Consider the following 15585-nt stretch of genomic DNA (forward strand, 5'->3'; position numbering starts at 1 on the left):
TCATGGTCACCAAGAAATTGACACAAAGAAATAACTAATGTCATTTTCAACTACGGATAAATTTTATTGTTATACATAGATCTTTTCCATAATTTAAAAAAAAAATTGTTTCTTACAGTAGTTGAGAATTTTTAAATAGATAATCTTTCATCATTCTAAAATTATCGTGGTTGAGTAAAAGTTCATTTGAATATATCGTCGAGGACAGTGAAAATAAAGTATTTGCTAAACGTATGGTAGCTGCGTATTATTATTGAATTTTTTTTTGACCACAGTTATAATCGTGTTTTGAAATGCGAATATAGGAGTTAATATGAAAATATTGTAGACAAAAAAAGTTTAAAATAAATCATCTCTCTCAAGTTCAGATAATGTATCTTTTCATTTAATTGTGCAAAATGTTAATTAGTATTTTTACATTATGTAAGAGACAAAAATATTATCAACGAGTTGTATAAAGATTTATTAATAATCTTCTATAAATAAATCGCTTAAAAAAATATTAATATATATTTTTATCTGTTATCTATTAGTAATGAAATGAAAATTTTTTTTAATTTTTAGCTATTAAATTATTATAAAAACATTCATGTTTCTCGTAAAAAGAATGAAAAAAAAAACTACTCAAGTTTTAACATAAAAGAAAAAAATAATTCATTTATCACAAATGAATGTTTTTCCTGAAATTCACATCAAAATAAGCAATAGTTTTAAAACATTACGCATCTTCCTGAGAAATATACTACTCCGAGTACACTATACTGTTTCGACGTCAAGTCAGTTCGAAAAATATTGTTCCGGAATAAATCGAAACCAAGTCAACCTATTTAGCTAACAAGTAGAGCATGGAATAGTGAAAAGATAACAATAGTAATGCTTGCATGATAGATTGAATAATGTTAAAGTGCATCATTCAAGTAAAGTAGCAGTTCTTTTTTAGAATATATTTTTAAACTCGACAATCTCGCCAATTGTTTATAATTTTTTTCCATCTCAACATTCTCACTATCTATTATAAATTACGCTACTCAATGTATGATTAAGATTCATTTGTTATATTATATTAATATACTTTCATAAACCAACTTACATGGTTTTAGCCTTGATCAATTAATATTGAAAATGAATCTACAACTTATATTTTCAACACTTGTAAAGCTTATGAAAATGTCTAATGAAATTAGTGAGAAACGATGAGTTTAATTAGTGGATTTAACAAGTTTTTATTTTGTTAGAACTATATACTTGATAAAAATAAACGATGAATCAGAGACGGAAAATTTTTTTTATTTAAAAAGCTTATTTTTTTTATTATAATAAACGATAAAATTCAGGGAATTTTAAGATATTTTGTGAAAAGATTTCGATTCAAAATTACCAAGTGATCAATTTTTCTGTATTATCTAAATCACTTTAATACTTTTCCTCAATATAAAAAAATGACATTCTACGAAAATCACATTAGTTGGAAATGATATGTCAGGTTTGTCCACGACTTCGGTTAAATGTATGATGAAAGTAAACTTAACTTACAGATTTAAAACAAGAGAAGTAAATGTTTTTAAGTGAGAGAGTGACGCGTGTAACTCCGAAAATGTGTGATGTTTAATGTTTTGTATTTACACTTGATATACTTGGCGTATCACTCGTCTTATTAACATGCTTTTACCCTCACTACTGTTTTTATCATATAATATTGAATTTTTGTGACTATGTAAAATACTAGAACCGTTTCATTTCAATTCTATTCCTAGTGCTACTATACATGTTTTAATAGATGTTATAAGTAAACAAATCAAACAGCTTCTGATGAAAAGATTGAAGGTTTTTTTTTCCTGCGAACAAGTTTCCTCAAAGTCCAAAACATTTTCAAAGTATTTCCAGTACAGTGTAAGATCATTTCAAGCTTTTTATTTTAATTCAATATTTAAAATTTAGACTTGAAACTAAGTTGTTTTAAACGTACACTGTACTGAACAAAGATATTGAAATAATGATAATAATAATAAATAAATACCTGGTCATTGTACAGCGCATATTGAGGCGGAGGCGTACGTGGTGGTGGATAAGGTGGTGGAAATTGCCAAACGAATTGTTCAGTAGTTTCCGTAATAACTGTAGTACTGCCATCAGTGATACCATTCATTTCTGTAGCTGTTATTGTAGCTGCAGGATTAACAATGCCATTGTTACGGATATCCTGACTCAACATTTGATCAGTGGTTGTTGCTGAAATGTTGGTAGTAGCCGAAGTAGCTGTTTGTACCACTGCTGGCTGTTCTGCATTGACTTGGTCATTGGCATGGTCCTCCCTCTTCCGTAGTTTGCTACGAACAAGTCGGATGGCAATCATTGTTCCGTTGCTCCCGACCATTTTGCGGTAAATGCGCGAAAACTTTTTTGCAAGTTTGGATGGAATTTTCAGGCCGTTGTAGCGAATCCTCGATTAACTCGAGGACTCAGACACTCGAATAGAAACAAATAATTGGACTCTTATTGAATTTAAAGGAGATGTTTCACGAGAAGAGAGTTAATGAGTTCTCACGCTCTTGAGAACTGAATCGTTGAAGTCTAAGCTTCTGATTCCATAATAGAATAACCACTCAGAATAAAGTTAAATCAGGATAACAGTTTAATTATTAACTTTCATTCAAGACTTTTGTTAATACCACACTCTAAAATCACTTGGCTAACAATCACGTTATTACATAAATATCACGCTATATTCACTAAGGTCAAGCTATTATGATATTTATTTAAGTATTCATTCAGATTATCCGAGTTCCTTGTCAGTTTCACGAACTTTGAAAATACTCTCCGAATGATCTTGACTAGTTTTAATAATCCTTGGTCTATCTTGGGAACAGTTGTGAGATACAAAGAACTGCACACTATTTTAGTTGTGGTTTTTTGTATTACTTAACAACAACTTAATGAAATATTAATTAAATAAATTGAACTAAGTCGCGTCGAAAGTAAATACCGATAATTAATCTTCTGCCCTCACACATTAAATGTGAGCTGTAACAAATTTAACACGGTAGTTATCAACGTCGACTAATGCCGTATAGGCATTCATCGCCTGCACTGACGTGACTGCGTCTAAACTCCGACTCTCTGGCAACTGGCTCTTTATATTCTCACTACTGACGTCACAACTCTACTTATGTTCCATTGGCTGAAGCAATAAGTTTACGGCCAATGAGTATGCGCGCGCAACCCAATGCCTTTTTGTTCAAATGGTCAAAAGTTTTTCGCCTCAGCAACGCTTATACGTATTATATTATGTATGCTTTTTCTGCATTTTATAGATATTACTTCAATTTATCGTATGATGATTAATGCGCAATTTACATTCAATTAAATATTTAAAATACTACCGATATTTATAAAATTTAAATAAAAGTTGTGGTTTTTGGAGTTTACGAAGTAAAGAAAAGTTACATGATAATTTCCATTCACACGATGGATGTTCTCTTGAATTGCTTTTTTATTTGTTTGGGTTAAATGTGAGACGCCAGATAGCCTGGATTTACACGAAGAAGGTTCTCATATTTTGCGGCGGCAACGATGCAAAACTGAACTTTGTTAAAATTTTTTTTTTTAATTCCTATGAATTCTTGACTTAAACACAAGATGATTTTCAGAAATTTTTCCGGAATATTCAAGTGAAGGTATATGTATATTGAAGCTAGAGTAGTACGTAATAGACTATAGACATGCACATTAAATTTATTTTAGAGTGAATATCTATTAAGTGCTTGGAGTATAATATAAAATAATCTTCTTAATGAAAGTAATGAACTTGTAATTTTTAACATACTATTTTTAAGGCTAAATAATGTAGTTGAGAATACTTGTATAATAACCGGACGTGAGATACATTTCACAAGGTGTAATCTATATTTGCGACGCACCAATAACTCGTTTTTTATTCTATTTAATCGTCCCGTAATTTAACCAGAGTTGTTGCTTCGAAAATAGACTTCATCATCGTTTCAAGTATTACTTTATTTTGATATAATTAATACTTAACGATATTGTTTCTCTAACAATAATAGATTTAATGATTAAAAGTATCAGATGAATTTTGCATAACATTTTATAAATCCGTGAAAAATTCTCAGACAATTATTATGTTTAGAGGAAACTTGAGTTTCCTCTAATGAATTCATTATGAAAACTTTCAACGAAGAATAGATAGAACATTAAATTATAAGAAATTACTAACTTATTCAAACAAAAAAGAATTCTCATTAGAAAATGACAAGGACCTTATCATATTCAAATTGGATTTATTTTCGTCGTTATTTCTCATTTTCCAATTTTACATGATAATATTTAGAAGGAGTTATTATGTTGTGTATACATCATTAGTTTTAACATAACGTAATCATTTTTTTTTGATAAATAACGAAAGAAATGTTTTTCAAAATTACTTTCAATATTTGAATACATAGTGTAAAGTTAATAAAACAGACATGTATTATTATTTTTGTTTTATCTATACATAATATATATGATTACCTGAGGGATTCATTGCCTGTTCTATTTTAGTATTCGTAAATGTATAATATACTAAGGGTAGGAATTCCCATTAGGCTGGATAAACCCTCTTAACAGTCAGTTTATGACATTACCTCTTGGTCACCAAAGGAAATAATAACTGCGACGTCGCTAAAGTACTATTACAAATATAGACGTCGACAATAACTCTAATAGCTGTCGGGGGTTATTTTTAGAAAAAATAAATTGAAATAAGAAATATTTACTATAGCTTAAAATATACCTGCTGACCTTAGTATAGTATATTTGTTTTTGACCCAAAAAAGTAAAACAATTCATAAAATCGATCGTGCTATGAATTTTTTTCTTTTTATATTTAATTAAGGTACAACTTTGATATTACATCAACCATTTCTACTGAAATTTATAATACATCATTGCTAATTATATCTTACATTTTCATTATCATTACGCTGCCAATTAATGATATACTTTTATCAGCTATTATCAAAAAATCGATCTCATCATCATTGTGACTCATGGCATTGATTTTGAAGCTTCTATCCTCATTCATTAAATACAATGCTGAAAAATATTGCACTTTTAATGACTAAATATTAGTAGACTTGAAATTTAAAAATTACTTTATTGTCCATTATATTCGGAGGACGGGGAGTACATAAAAAGGATGATCCAGGTAGTAAGGGTCTGTGGTAGAATATCCGGTCTAAGAAGTAAGTACATAAGTTACCTGTTATGAAATACAATAAAGTAATCTGTGCATCCTTTTTTCAGAATTAGCTATTGTAATTATTGAATTTAGTGTTGGGAACATCCTGCACATTATTCGCGTGGGTCATCAAAGATTATAGTGTAATCTTTGTTTGTCTACTTAAAGTCTGAAAATATTATATTATTGTTTCTAACAATTTAGTCCCTGAATCGTAGTTTTGAAACTTTGTAGAAATGTATTATGTGTGATGAGATTTGTGCAGAACACCGTTATCTTGCTAGAGAATGAAAAATGGAATTTTGATGAGCCCTTAAACAATTTATCTGCTTTTAGACATAAAATTGTATGATGATATAGTAAACTTCCATTGAGCAGAACTTTCACTGTAAAAGAAATAGAAAATTTTGTACTTATTACAATTTGTACTTATTATAGTAAACTTTCCTGAAGGACTATGAGAATTTTTGTAGATTATTTGAACTCAATCTCTAGATTGTAGTGTCTAGGAAAAGCATAGAGGTTATAATTCAAAGTGATCAAATCTTTAAAGAAGTTTAACGGAATAAATAACATATTTACGTAGAATAAATTAGGTAGTGTGCAATAATATTTATTACTTTCGTAAAAATTTATTTCTAATAAAATAAAGTTCATTTAAATAAATCAAATTGTTTATTTTGAATTTTTTTTTAATGGTAGAAAATAAGTTGAATTTGTTGAACTTAGCACAATTGTATTCAAGAGTTGATTTTGAATTGATTTGTTTTTTCTTGTACGATTTCATAGCATAAAACAAGTAAGCATTCATTAAGGAAAAAATAATTTTAAGTCAACACGTTGTCAACTACTTGGTATGATTGTATCAAAGTGCAATTCACTTGATTGGAATCTTTATTTAATGAATTCATAATTGAAATAAACAATACTCTCTATGATTATAAAAAAAGCGTTCAGAATAAATATCGATAATAACATGAAACTATGATACACATAAACCATCTATTATTGGTTTAAAAAACAACATTGTTTATCAGAATGAAAAATAGAAAAAAATCTCTAATCTTAAATGATGCTGGTATATCAATGAATTATTATAATTTTGTTGTAATTATCACGGAATAAAAACTGCAATCAAATGACGTAGCAAAAAATATTTTGTTTTATTTAGGTGGATTTTTACTAAAATAAAATACTTCATTTCTAGTATTCCTGCGTAAAGTTGAATTATACATATATTTTATCGATGAATTAATAAAGCAATTTATACCTATATTTCTCATATTGCTCGGTATAAAGTAAAAAAATCAATTAGTATCTGTAAATTTAGAGGGTGTTAACATAACGTAGTTTAAATATGTTATATGTTGAATTGTTATACATAAATTATACAACTTCATAGCCATTTTTTCCGCCCTTCTGATCGAAAATCTATAGTTTGTTTATGAAATTTAGCATCGAAAACATGTCTGAACATTTTGTGTCATCAATGCCGTTCAGTTGTTTAAAGATTATTCATATGATTCTACTATTCCAAAATAACACAGCATTAATGACCCCAAGTGTATATTCATTGTAGAACAGCTCGGATTTGCAGTGTATGAAGACAATTTCTTGTAACTCCGACAATTATTTCACTTTCAAGTTATATTTTAGTTCTGCGGTGCACAAAATACAACTTTCCTGAAATGGAGCGTGGAAAAATTGTGTTACTATTTTAATTTTTATCTTTAAATAAAAAATACTTTAAACTCTAAAGATGACCTATAAAACATGCGACACGAAAATTAAAATCGATTTTGTAATTAACAGCTAAAAGTTTAAAGGTAAGTTGTTTGATATTTATTCATAACAGAATTTACATCAATGAGAATTCACCTTTTCTTAAGTTGTTAAAATATCAATAAGTACAGTGAACTTTTCTTTTTTATACTCGTTTAAAAATAGTTAAACTACAATAATAAGTTTGGAAATGCATTACAGCAAATAAGCAGTAAAGTGTGAGAGGTAATTTCCGGAGTATTAAGAAAAAATTTTCTTCCTTGAGTTGCATGATATTGATCAAGATGACGTATACTCTGATTATTTATAGCGATCGTTCATTATGAAGAGAGAGAGAGAGAGAGATTATGATCTTATATTTTATTAGTAGAATATTTATAGTCTATATTTCAAGTGTTTAATTCACTGAAACTGGTGATTAATATTCGATTTTTCAGCTTCTTGATTTTACGTCATTAATATATAGATAGTTCAATATTATCACTTCCTCAAAAATTGGTTGGATTATCTTGAAAACTTCATTCTAAGAATTATTGTTGGAATTACCAAAGACAAGGCTTGATTCCCAGATGTGAATTAACAGAAACATTTCTATGTAAATTTACATTTGTATATGTTTGTTTTTGTAATTAATTAATTCATCTTGTTCGTAAATGAAATGGTTCTTTTTTTTACATTAAATAGTATCACTTGTAGTACGAATAAAAAAAGGAATTATATACTATATATAAGTAATATTGTTTCAACAGAAATAGTATGAGATATAGTAAAGATAACAAATAGACATGTTACTTTGGTAGTCTCGTGGTGTCAAAGCTGTCAAAGAAAAAGGTGGAACACATCGATGCGTGTCTTCAATTCGAACAGCTGGATATAGACTTTGTAAAACAATGTTTGTTCCAGATTTTTCAAGTATTTATATATTTTTCATGGAATATAAACATTTTTTAGAAATATTTATTAATTGATTGTTTCAATTTTGAAATTTTTCATACATGAGTGAGTACTTTTTTTGAATTATTGTAGTGGGTATATGAAAGATTAACAAGAAAAAGATTCTTCTGGTGAGTATTAGATTTGTTATGATTCTAGGGAATTTATTTTTCCTTCAATTATTTTTTTTCTTTCCTCAAGAAGTGTATGAATTATTCATGAATGTTATTCATTAGTTAATTTGTCCGTCAAGTTTCATGACGTTTTTTATTTTAATTCATAATAAGCTGAATCTAACGAGAGACGATCGTATTAATTTTTAAGAAAAATATTTTGATTCTTTATTATAAACCGTAGATATAATGTGTTTAAAAATAATTCTTTAAAGTTTCTGTTTATATTTAGTCTTGATTTAAATTCTCTAGATAAACAATACATGCTACTATCAATTCATCCTTGAGTGTGATGATTGTCAATTCGCTGTTTCTCAGTTGCGGACGAAAAGCAATAAACCGTCTCAGTTGCGGACGGGGTCCATCCAGGTTGCGATCATTGTCTTAAATGTCATCTCCGCCTACTAGGTACAAAAATCTAAAAATAGGGAGGAGTAGGTAAAATAAGTAATGCTTATTGGTTCGAAGATTACTTGCCAATTTCTACAATTTTGTAGAAACGTCTCACTTTCTGTAAGACCCCCTTCCCCCAAAAGTGTTTGAGAGCAGAATCAACTTGCCAATTTCTACAATTTTGTAGGCACGGCTAATTCTTTACTCTGTTTTGGTACCTGACTATTTTCGAATTGACCCCGTCTGCAATTGAGACTACTATGGTCAAGACCCTGTCCGCAACTGAGACATTTTATTACACTATTTTTGGGCCTCGTCCGCAATTGAGGTGCAGCCAAAAATACTACTCAGTATTAAATTTAGAAGCTTTTTAATCTACCTAAAATCATATATAAAAATTTCCCAAGTTAATTTATTATTAATGGTAATACAGTTTTTATTGTTTTTTCGATTGTAGTATCAAATTTTTTATCACCTGTAAAAGTGTGTAAAAGCTTACAAAATCATTAAACTTTTTTCCTTATATTAACTCATTATCGTATGTTGTTTTTTTACGTATTTTTGATTTCTTTTCGTTCGCCACACATTCTGTTAAATGCACAATTCTTTTTCACGTGATTAATGTATGAACGTTTTTTTTTTATAGTATTTACAAACGGGCCAATTCCATCCAAACTTGGTTGATATTTTTACGATAAATATTTATAAGATAATCGTCAAATATTTTAGTATGATATCTTGATTAAATTTTGAAAGCTTACCTGATGGTAACAGCAATGAGAATAATTATCACACCCACTAAGGCTGTGGCAATTAATACTCCACAAATCATGTAAAGTGTCTCCATTGGTGGATCTGTAAAAATTAAGATCTTATTGAAAAACAGGAAACAATTTAATGGATGATAAGTTTAAATAAATTATAAAATGATTTATGAATGTACCGAAAGTATTATCACATATTTTCATTATAAAAAATATAATAAACAAAATAATTGTTTAAACATAATAAACGCAAAGTAATCACGATAATCTTAGCAGTGACTGTATGGGTTATGCAAAAAGTGGAAAGAAGGAAAATTGAGGCCGGGAGAAAGATATATACATATATTGGTGTTAATTCAAGATAGAAAAAAAAGCAAAAATAAATCTTCTGGTCCTTGATGATGTATATGACTAATGTCTTAGGTTGTTTCATTTCGAATAATTTTTTTATTGTTTGCAAGCAACAAAAGTTAGTCAGTTTATTGCATTATACATGGTTATATCGATAGTATTTACACATAGTCAGAATTCTCTAGTCCAAGGCAAGGTTAGTCATGTCGTGACCTTCCTTTCCCGGATTTGTTCAGGCATGTAACATATGGCAATTCCGAACGAACTGAATAAAACCCGATACGAATGAAGTTGAATGAATAAATGGTCCTGAATTGTCGAAATTTATTTCCAAACGTAGCCGTTTTTATGCTGTTTTGAAAATTAGTTGTAAATATTTATGTTATGTACTCTTTTGTAGTAAATGATTTTAGATTAGCACATAACTAGTTACTGATCACCAAAGCAGAGTCTAATATTAAATGAATCAGTAATTGCACTAGCATTGATAGCTAGTAAGTAATCACTCATTTTTAGTCATTTTTACTAATTTTTCTAAAGATATTACAGTTTTGAAAACAAAAGAGAATTATTTGATTTATGGATTGTTTGATAAGATTAAATTGAGAGATTTACACATCTTTTTCTGATTAATTATTTGTTGAACAATGTGATCGATTGCTCTATATAAAAATATAAAGCAATCAATAATAATATATATGGAGTCTTTTTATAATTGTCTTGATTTGAATTAATATTTCTGTCCTACATCGAGAGGAAAGAGTGAAAAAAAGAAATATACTTTATGTAAGCTGAACTCTTACACACACTATACTCAAAAAATAAAAAGTTGTAACTCTGTATTATTTTCGCATAATTTTATTTTTTGAAATATTTTTTCTAACGTTCTAGTTATCAGAAACATTATTAAAATCAATTTAATAGTTGATGTGAAGAATGACATAGTATCTTTATGCTTAGAGATTCTAAAATTCATTTTGGCTTACTTTTGAAATGATATATGATTTTAAATGTATTTATGCACATGTAAATGAATTATATTTTTCTATCTTTCAACAATGCAAAAAAAACGGTTAGATTCTTGTTACTGCAAAAAATAATTAGAGTCTGGATAAATTTTCGAAGAATAGAAAGTAATGTTTTACTTTTTCTTCCTGAAAGTGTTCGAGAAAGTACTACACACATTGCGAAAATACTGAAATTATTTCAAAATTAATAGATTTATTAAAGGATAATCATTATAATAAAGAAGAAAATAATAATTACTTTTCATTACAAATATGGTTTCAATTAACTACAATGAATAATTATTTTACAAAAAATAATAAAATAAATAAGACAACCAACAACTAGGCACATATTAGCAATAAAGTGTAAACCTGTATAAAGTTTTAAACACTGTTTACTTAAAATAGCATAAATGTGGGTTAGTACAGTTACTGTTCATTAACATAATTTTGATAAATATCGAAGCCCAAGTTTCTTATTACTCTTAAAAAGTTTATAAATTTACGAAAAATTATCAATATTCAATCAAACATATAACGTAATGATTTTTCTTTAAAATTTTAGATTGAAAGTAAGAAATAAAGAAAATAGCAAAAAAAATTCAGGAATAAGATGTAATTTATTTATTAATAATCATAACTGTTCTTATTGAAAAAAGTAAAGGAACAAGCATACCATGTCATGAACGAGGCCTATTATGCTATCAAATATACATCAAAAGCAGAAATCATTTTTTTTCAGAAAGAATAAAATTATCACCATCTATGGAATCTAATGAATAGTTTCAACAAGAATGGGAAACTAATTTTCACTGTTTCTTTTAAAAATGAATTCCTATTCGATACTTTTTATTCTGTTTAATGATAATTCGAAAGACTTGATATATGTTGTTTATATATAAAACTAAAAAACTAGTATCCAGGAAAATAATTAACATTGATGAAATTATTTTGGGATTTCATTCGAATTTTTTTCATACAGACCATGATAAAAACAGCTAACTTTATGCGTAAGTTATAGCCATATTTATAAAACTAAAATTGAAAACTTTAAATACATATGTTTTACTTTTTTTTACTTAAAAACTTTATGATAAGCAAAGAATGGATTGATAATAAAACGAAATATTACTACGACTTATTACGACATTCAATTATGTAAAATCCCACAAGTGTTCAAAATAAACTTTTATCAATCACAATATTATTTTGAATTTTTTCTAGATTATTTATATATTATTTAGCATCTGTCACACATGTCAACAATCCTGAGACAGTTTTAACATTAATTTTATCTTCAGATTAATCTAAAAATACTATCATTAATATGTTGTTTTCAAGTTTTTATTTTGTTATATTTATGAACTTAAATATATAGTTCTGAGGTCGATGAATTCATCATTGTTGAAACATAAAATGTTAGCTAGTAAAGAATTTCATAATATCATTACGCATAATTTTCTGGTTTTTAATTTTAAACATCTATGAATCAATTGACGTAAAGCTTTTTTATTTGTGATATAAATCGCTGAGCAGCAGAATGACGTACAACAATTTTTTATTTTTATTTAAATAAAATTGTAACTTTCTTAATTGGATTGGCACTTACAATCATTCAATATTCGCTGATTTGTTCAAAATAGTAATACATTAAACTTTTTTGAAACTATTAAAAATATTTTAAGAGGCTTTGAAAAGTATTGTACAATTGGTATTGTATTCTTTTCAGAACAAAAATAAATAAATTATTTTTCTCAGAATTAAAAAAATCTTCTTACATAGTTCTCAGTTTGATTATGACAATGTTTCTCTTCTGATTTTCAAAAAAGTCTTAATGTGCCTCTATTTCGAAACATTCTTACAACATAATTCAACTTTTAAAAGTGTACTATTTTAACACGGTTCAAACATTTAAATATAATTTCGTATATTTAATTAACATTATAGTTACTATAAGTATATTTTTAAGTGCGTTAAAAGTTAAGATGTGTGTGCTCATTAAAGCATATTTTTGAAACAGATGTAAACAGTGATTTCAAAATACAATAGTTTATTCATGTACATTTAACAATATCGACACTTAATTTAAATTATTTGAAATTACATAGCTATCTTCTTATTATATACCAATATCGTAAAACTGTAATAATAATGTTGGAAGACGTTTGGAATTAAAATATAAAATCAATTTTTCAAAATATTAATTCTTCAATAAGTTAAAAAACTGTTAATAAATGTCATGAAATGTAAAAAAAGCTTCTACAAAGCATGTATAGTTTGTTTATGGGTATTTTACATTGAATACACTTCACGCGTGTCATTTTAACACGTCTATGAAATCTTTGAATTAGTAGTGTGGACTTTATAATTTTAATGAGAAATTATATTCATTAACTACAATATTGAATATCTGGGTAATTTCTTATCACATGCTTCATCAATTTCACCCTACATTTTTAATTGATTAAAATTTTATCAAGTAATACACTAATAAAAAGAGATGCTGATTTTATGTATGAACTTAAAAACTAAGGAATAAAGCATATTCATTATGGTGATTATTTTTTTTTATTAAAAGACTTTTTGGTATTTGTGCAGATTAATGCATAATATTGTTACATCAATATTCGGTAGTCAGTTACACATAACTCAAATTCTAACAGATAAGCAAGAATAGTTGTTGCTATAATGGCGAGGTTGCTTATTGTTCTCGACTCTATAAAGAAAGGTTAAGTGAACCTGAACTTAATCATGCTTTTTAAGTTCCTCAGAATGTATGTATCTTCACCATCAAGATTTTATTAATTGAAATGTATGAAAATGAAAAGATTGTATTCCATGAGAATGATCTAGATTTATTTGAATTTTATTTTTTTAATTATGTCGACTATCTTTAAAATGGAAGCTCTAAAAGATTTTTAGGTAGTTTAAGATAGCTTTCAGCTTTGCATTAAATAACGATTAAATAAGAATTAACTCCAGAGATATATAAAAATACTCATCAAGATTTATATTGCTATTCAGTTGATGTATTGACGTAATAATATTCTATTTATAAATAAATCTAGATATAGTTAAGCCTAGCGAGAATAAAATTTGAATGAAATGAAACCAGCTGTCTTGCATTTGATGTCAAATAAAATTTGATTTAACTTTCAATAATCAAACTCATCCTCTTAAAGTTAAATAAGGATAAAATGATTTATGATTTGATAAAAATAGTTCTTATCAAGTGGTAATGTTTTATTATATTAAATTGAATAAAAAAATCGTTTATTATCAATTTGCATTGTTGTACAGACAATTACTTTTATTTAAAAACAACTTTGTCAACAAAATGATTTCTTAATCGATAAAGGTCGATGAAATTGATTTTAACTCGTTTCAAAATAATCATTCAAGGTTTGCTAAGTTAATAATACATGAATTTACTTTTTTTAAATTTATTTTTAACGTCTTTTGTTCTTTATTCTTAACATATTGCGTCTTATAAATTCAACACTCATAAAAAAATATGTAAAAAAGAAACATGAAGATCGATTCTATTAACCAACTCCAACAAATTAATCATAGTTCACTGTAATAAATTTTTAATTCTATTTTATTATTGAGTTAATTGTTCTCAATATTGTGTAATAATTATATAAAATGTGTGTTTTTTTCTTTTCATAAATAAAGTCAGTACTGATACATATAATCTTAAAGTCTAGACTCAAGAAAGAATGATGAAAAAAAAGTGACATTGTAAAGGAGTAATAGTGGATAATTTATTTTTGGTTAGAGAGAGCAAGTGTGGATGGATCTAATTACGATTAGAGTGAAGACGGTGTTAACAAAATAAAGGAAAGGAAAAAGAGAATAATAAGAAAGTGAAGAAAACGAAAAACCCTTCAATTGGATCTATTTTGGTTAAAACAGCTTTCAGTTTATTATTGCAGTAAAAACGTTCACTATGTTTATAAAAGATGAAATAAAATAATATTTATCCGTTAAAACATAAATATTTTAACGGTACGTCTATACTCTAGAATTGAAATAATTTGCGATAAAATGTGAATTGTGAACATGTCAATATAAAAAAGCAATTCAAGATTATTTATTTATGTATCACATTTTTAAAATGATATATGCAATTGAGTATTAACTAGCATCAAAAGTTACAGATAAACATTTTTAACCAGCCATCAAATATACTTTACTGAAATAACGTTTTAGCGTACATCAACCCCAAATGATGATTTAGCGTGTTACCTAGCAACGAACTAGAGTGTGTGATGCTTTCATTTTCGTCCTGGATAAATTTATTTTACCCTCTGGTTTACTTGTAATAAGCTTTAAGCTATAATATTATATACATTTACTGTAATATTTTGGTTTGGAAGTAAAAATACGTTCTGCAATGCTTGAGACGTATGTATGTTTTCTTATCTCTTTTCCTCTTTGACGTACATTTCCACTTATTGAATGCTATATTCAGCAAAGAATCAGACCAACTACATCAAACCACCATTACTCAGCATGGCTCAGTTATTAATCTTAGATCTTCGTAAACCTTGTTCTACTTCCTAATCGCATAGTGAACTTCGTCAAAATATTTATATTATTTTACTTCAGATGAAAGTTTTGTTGTGTTGGATTGTAATTCAATTCTTTGAGTCAGATTATCAACTTTGTCATGATATATTCAAACGTGATGATTTAATGATGACTGTGCATTAATTGCATATAATTTAGAGACGATACATTCGGAAAAAAGTTTCGGCAACAAAAAAAGACTTTATAGTCAAAGATTAGAGAATATTTTTTAATTATTTTTATGAAAAGCCGTGTTTTCCAATATGGGAAGTTTTAAGTGCAAATGTCAGAAGAGTTTAAAGTGATAACACGGTTTCAGTGATTAGTCATGTTAGTTTTATATAAGTTGGTGTGAAATGTACATTTTCAAA

General features: G+C 27.2%; 1 protein-coding gene across 1 annotated transcript in view; it reads right to left on the reverse strand.

Moving 5' to 3' along the window:
• The window catches only part of LOC118067233 (uncharacterized), a gene marked incomplete at its 5' end in the record, with an annotated part of 43157 nt that overhangs the window by 3900 nt on the left and 23672 nt on the right, over window positions 1-15585 (reverse strand). The window contains 2 exons of the mRNA XM_035083875.1: window positions 2018-2327; window positions 9279-9372. Coding sequence (XP_034939766.1) covers window positions 2018-2327; window positions 9279-9372 — 404 coding nt within the window. The remainder of the gene's footprint in view (window positions 1-2017; window positions 2328-9278; window positions 9373-15585) is intronic.

This window comes from Chelonus insularis, unplaced genomic scaffold (assembly GCF_013357705.1).
Source record: "Chelonus insularis isolate UGA/USDA-ARS -01 unplaced genomic scaffold, ASM1335770v1 contig_370_pilon, whole genome shotgun sequence".
NCBI classification, from domain to species: Eukaryota; Metazoa; Arthropoda; class Insecta; order Hymenoptera; family Braconidae; genus Chelonus; species Chelonus insularis.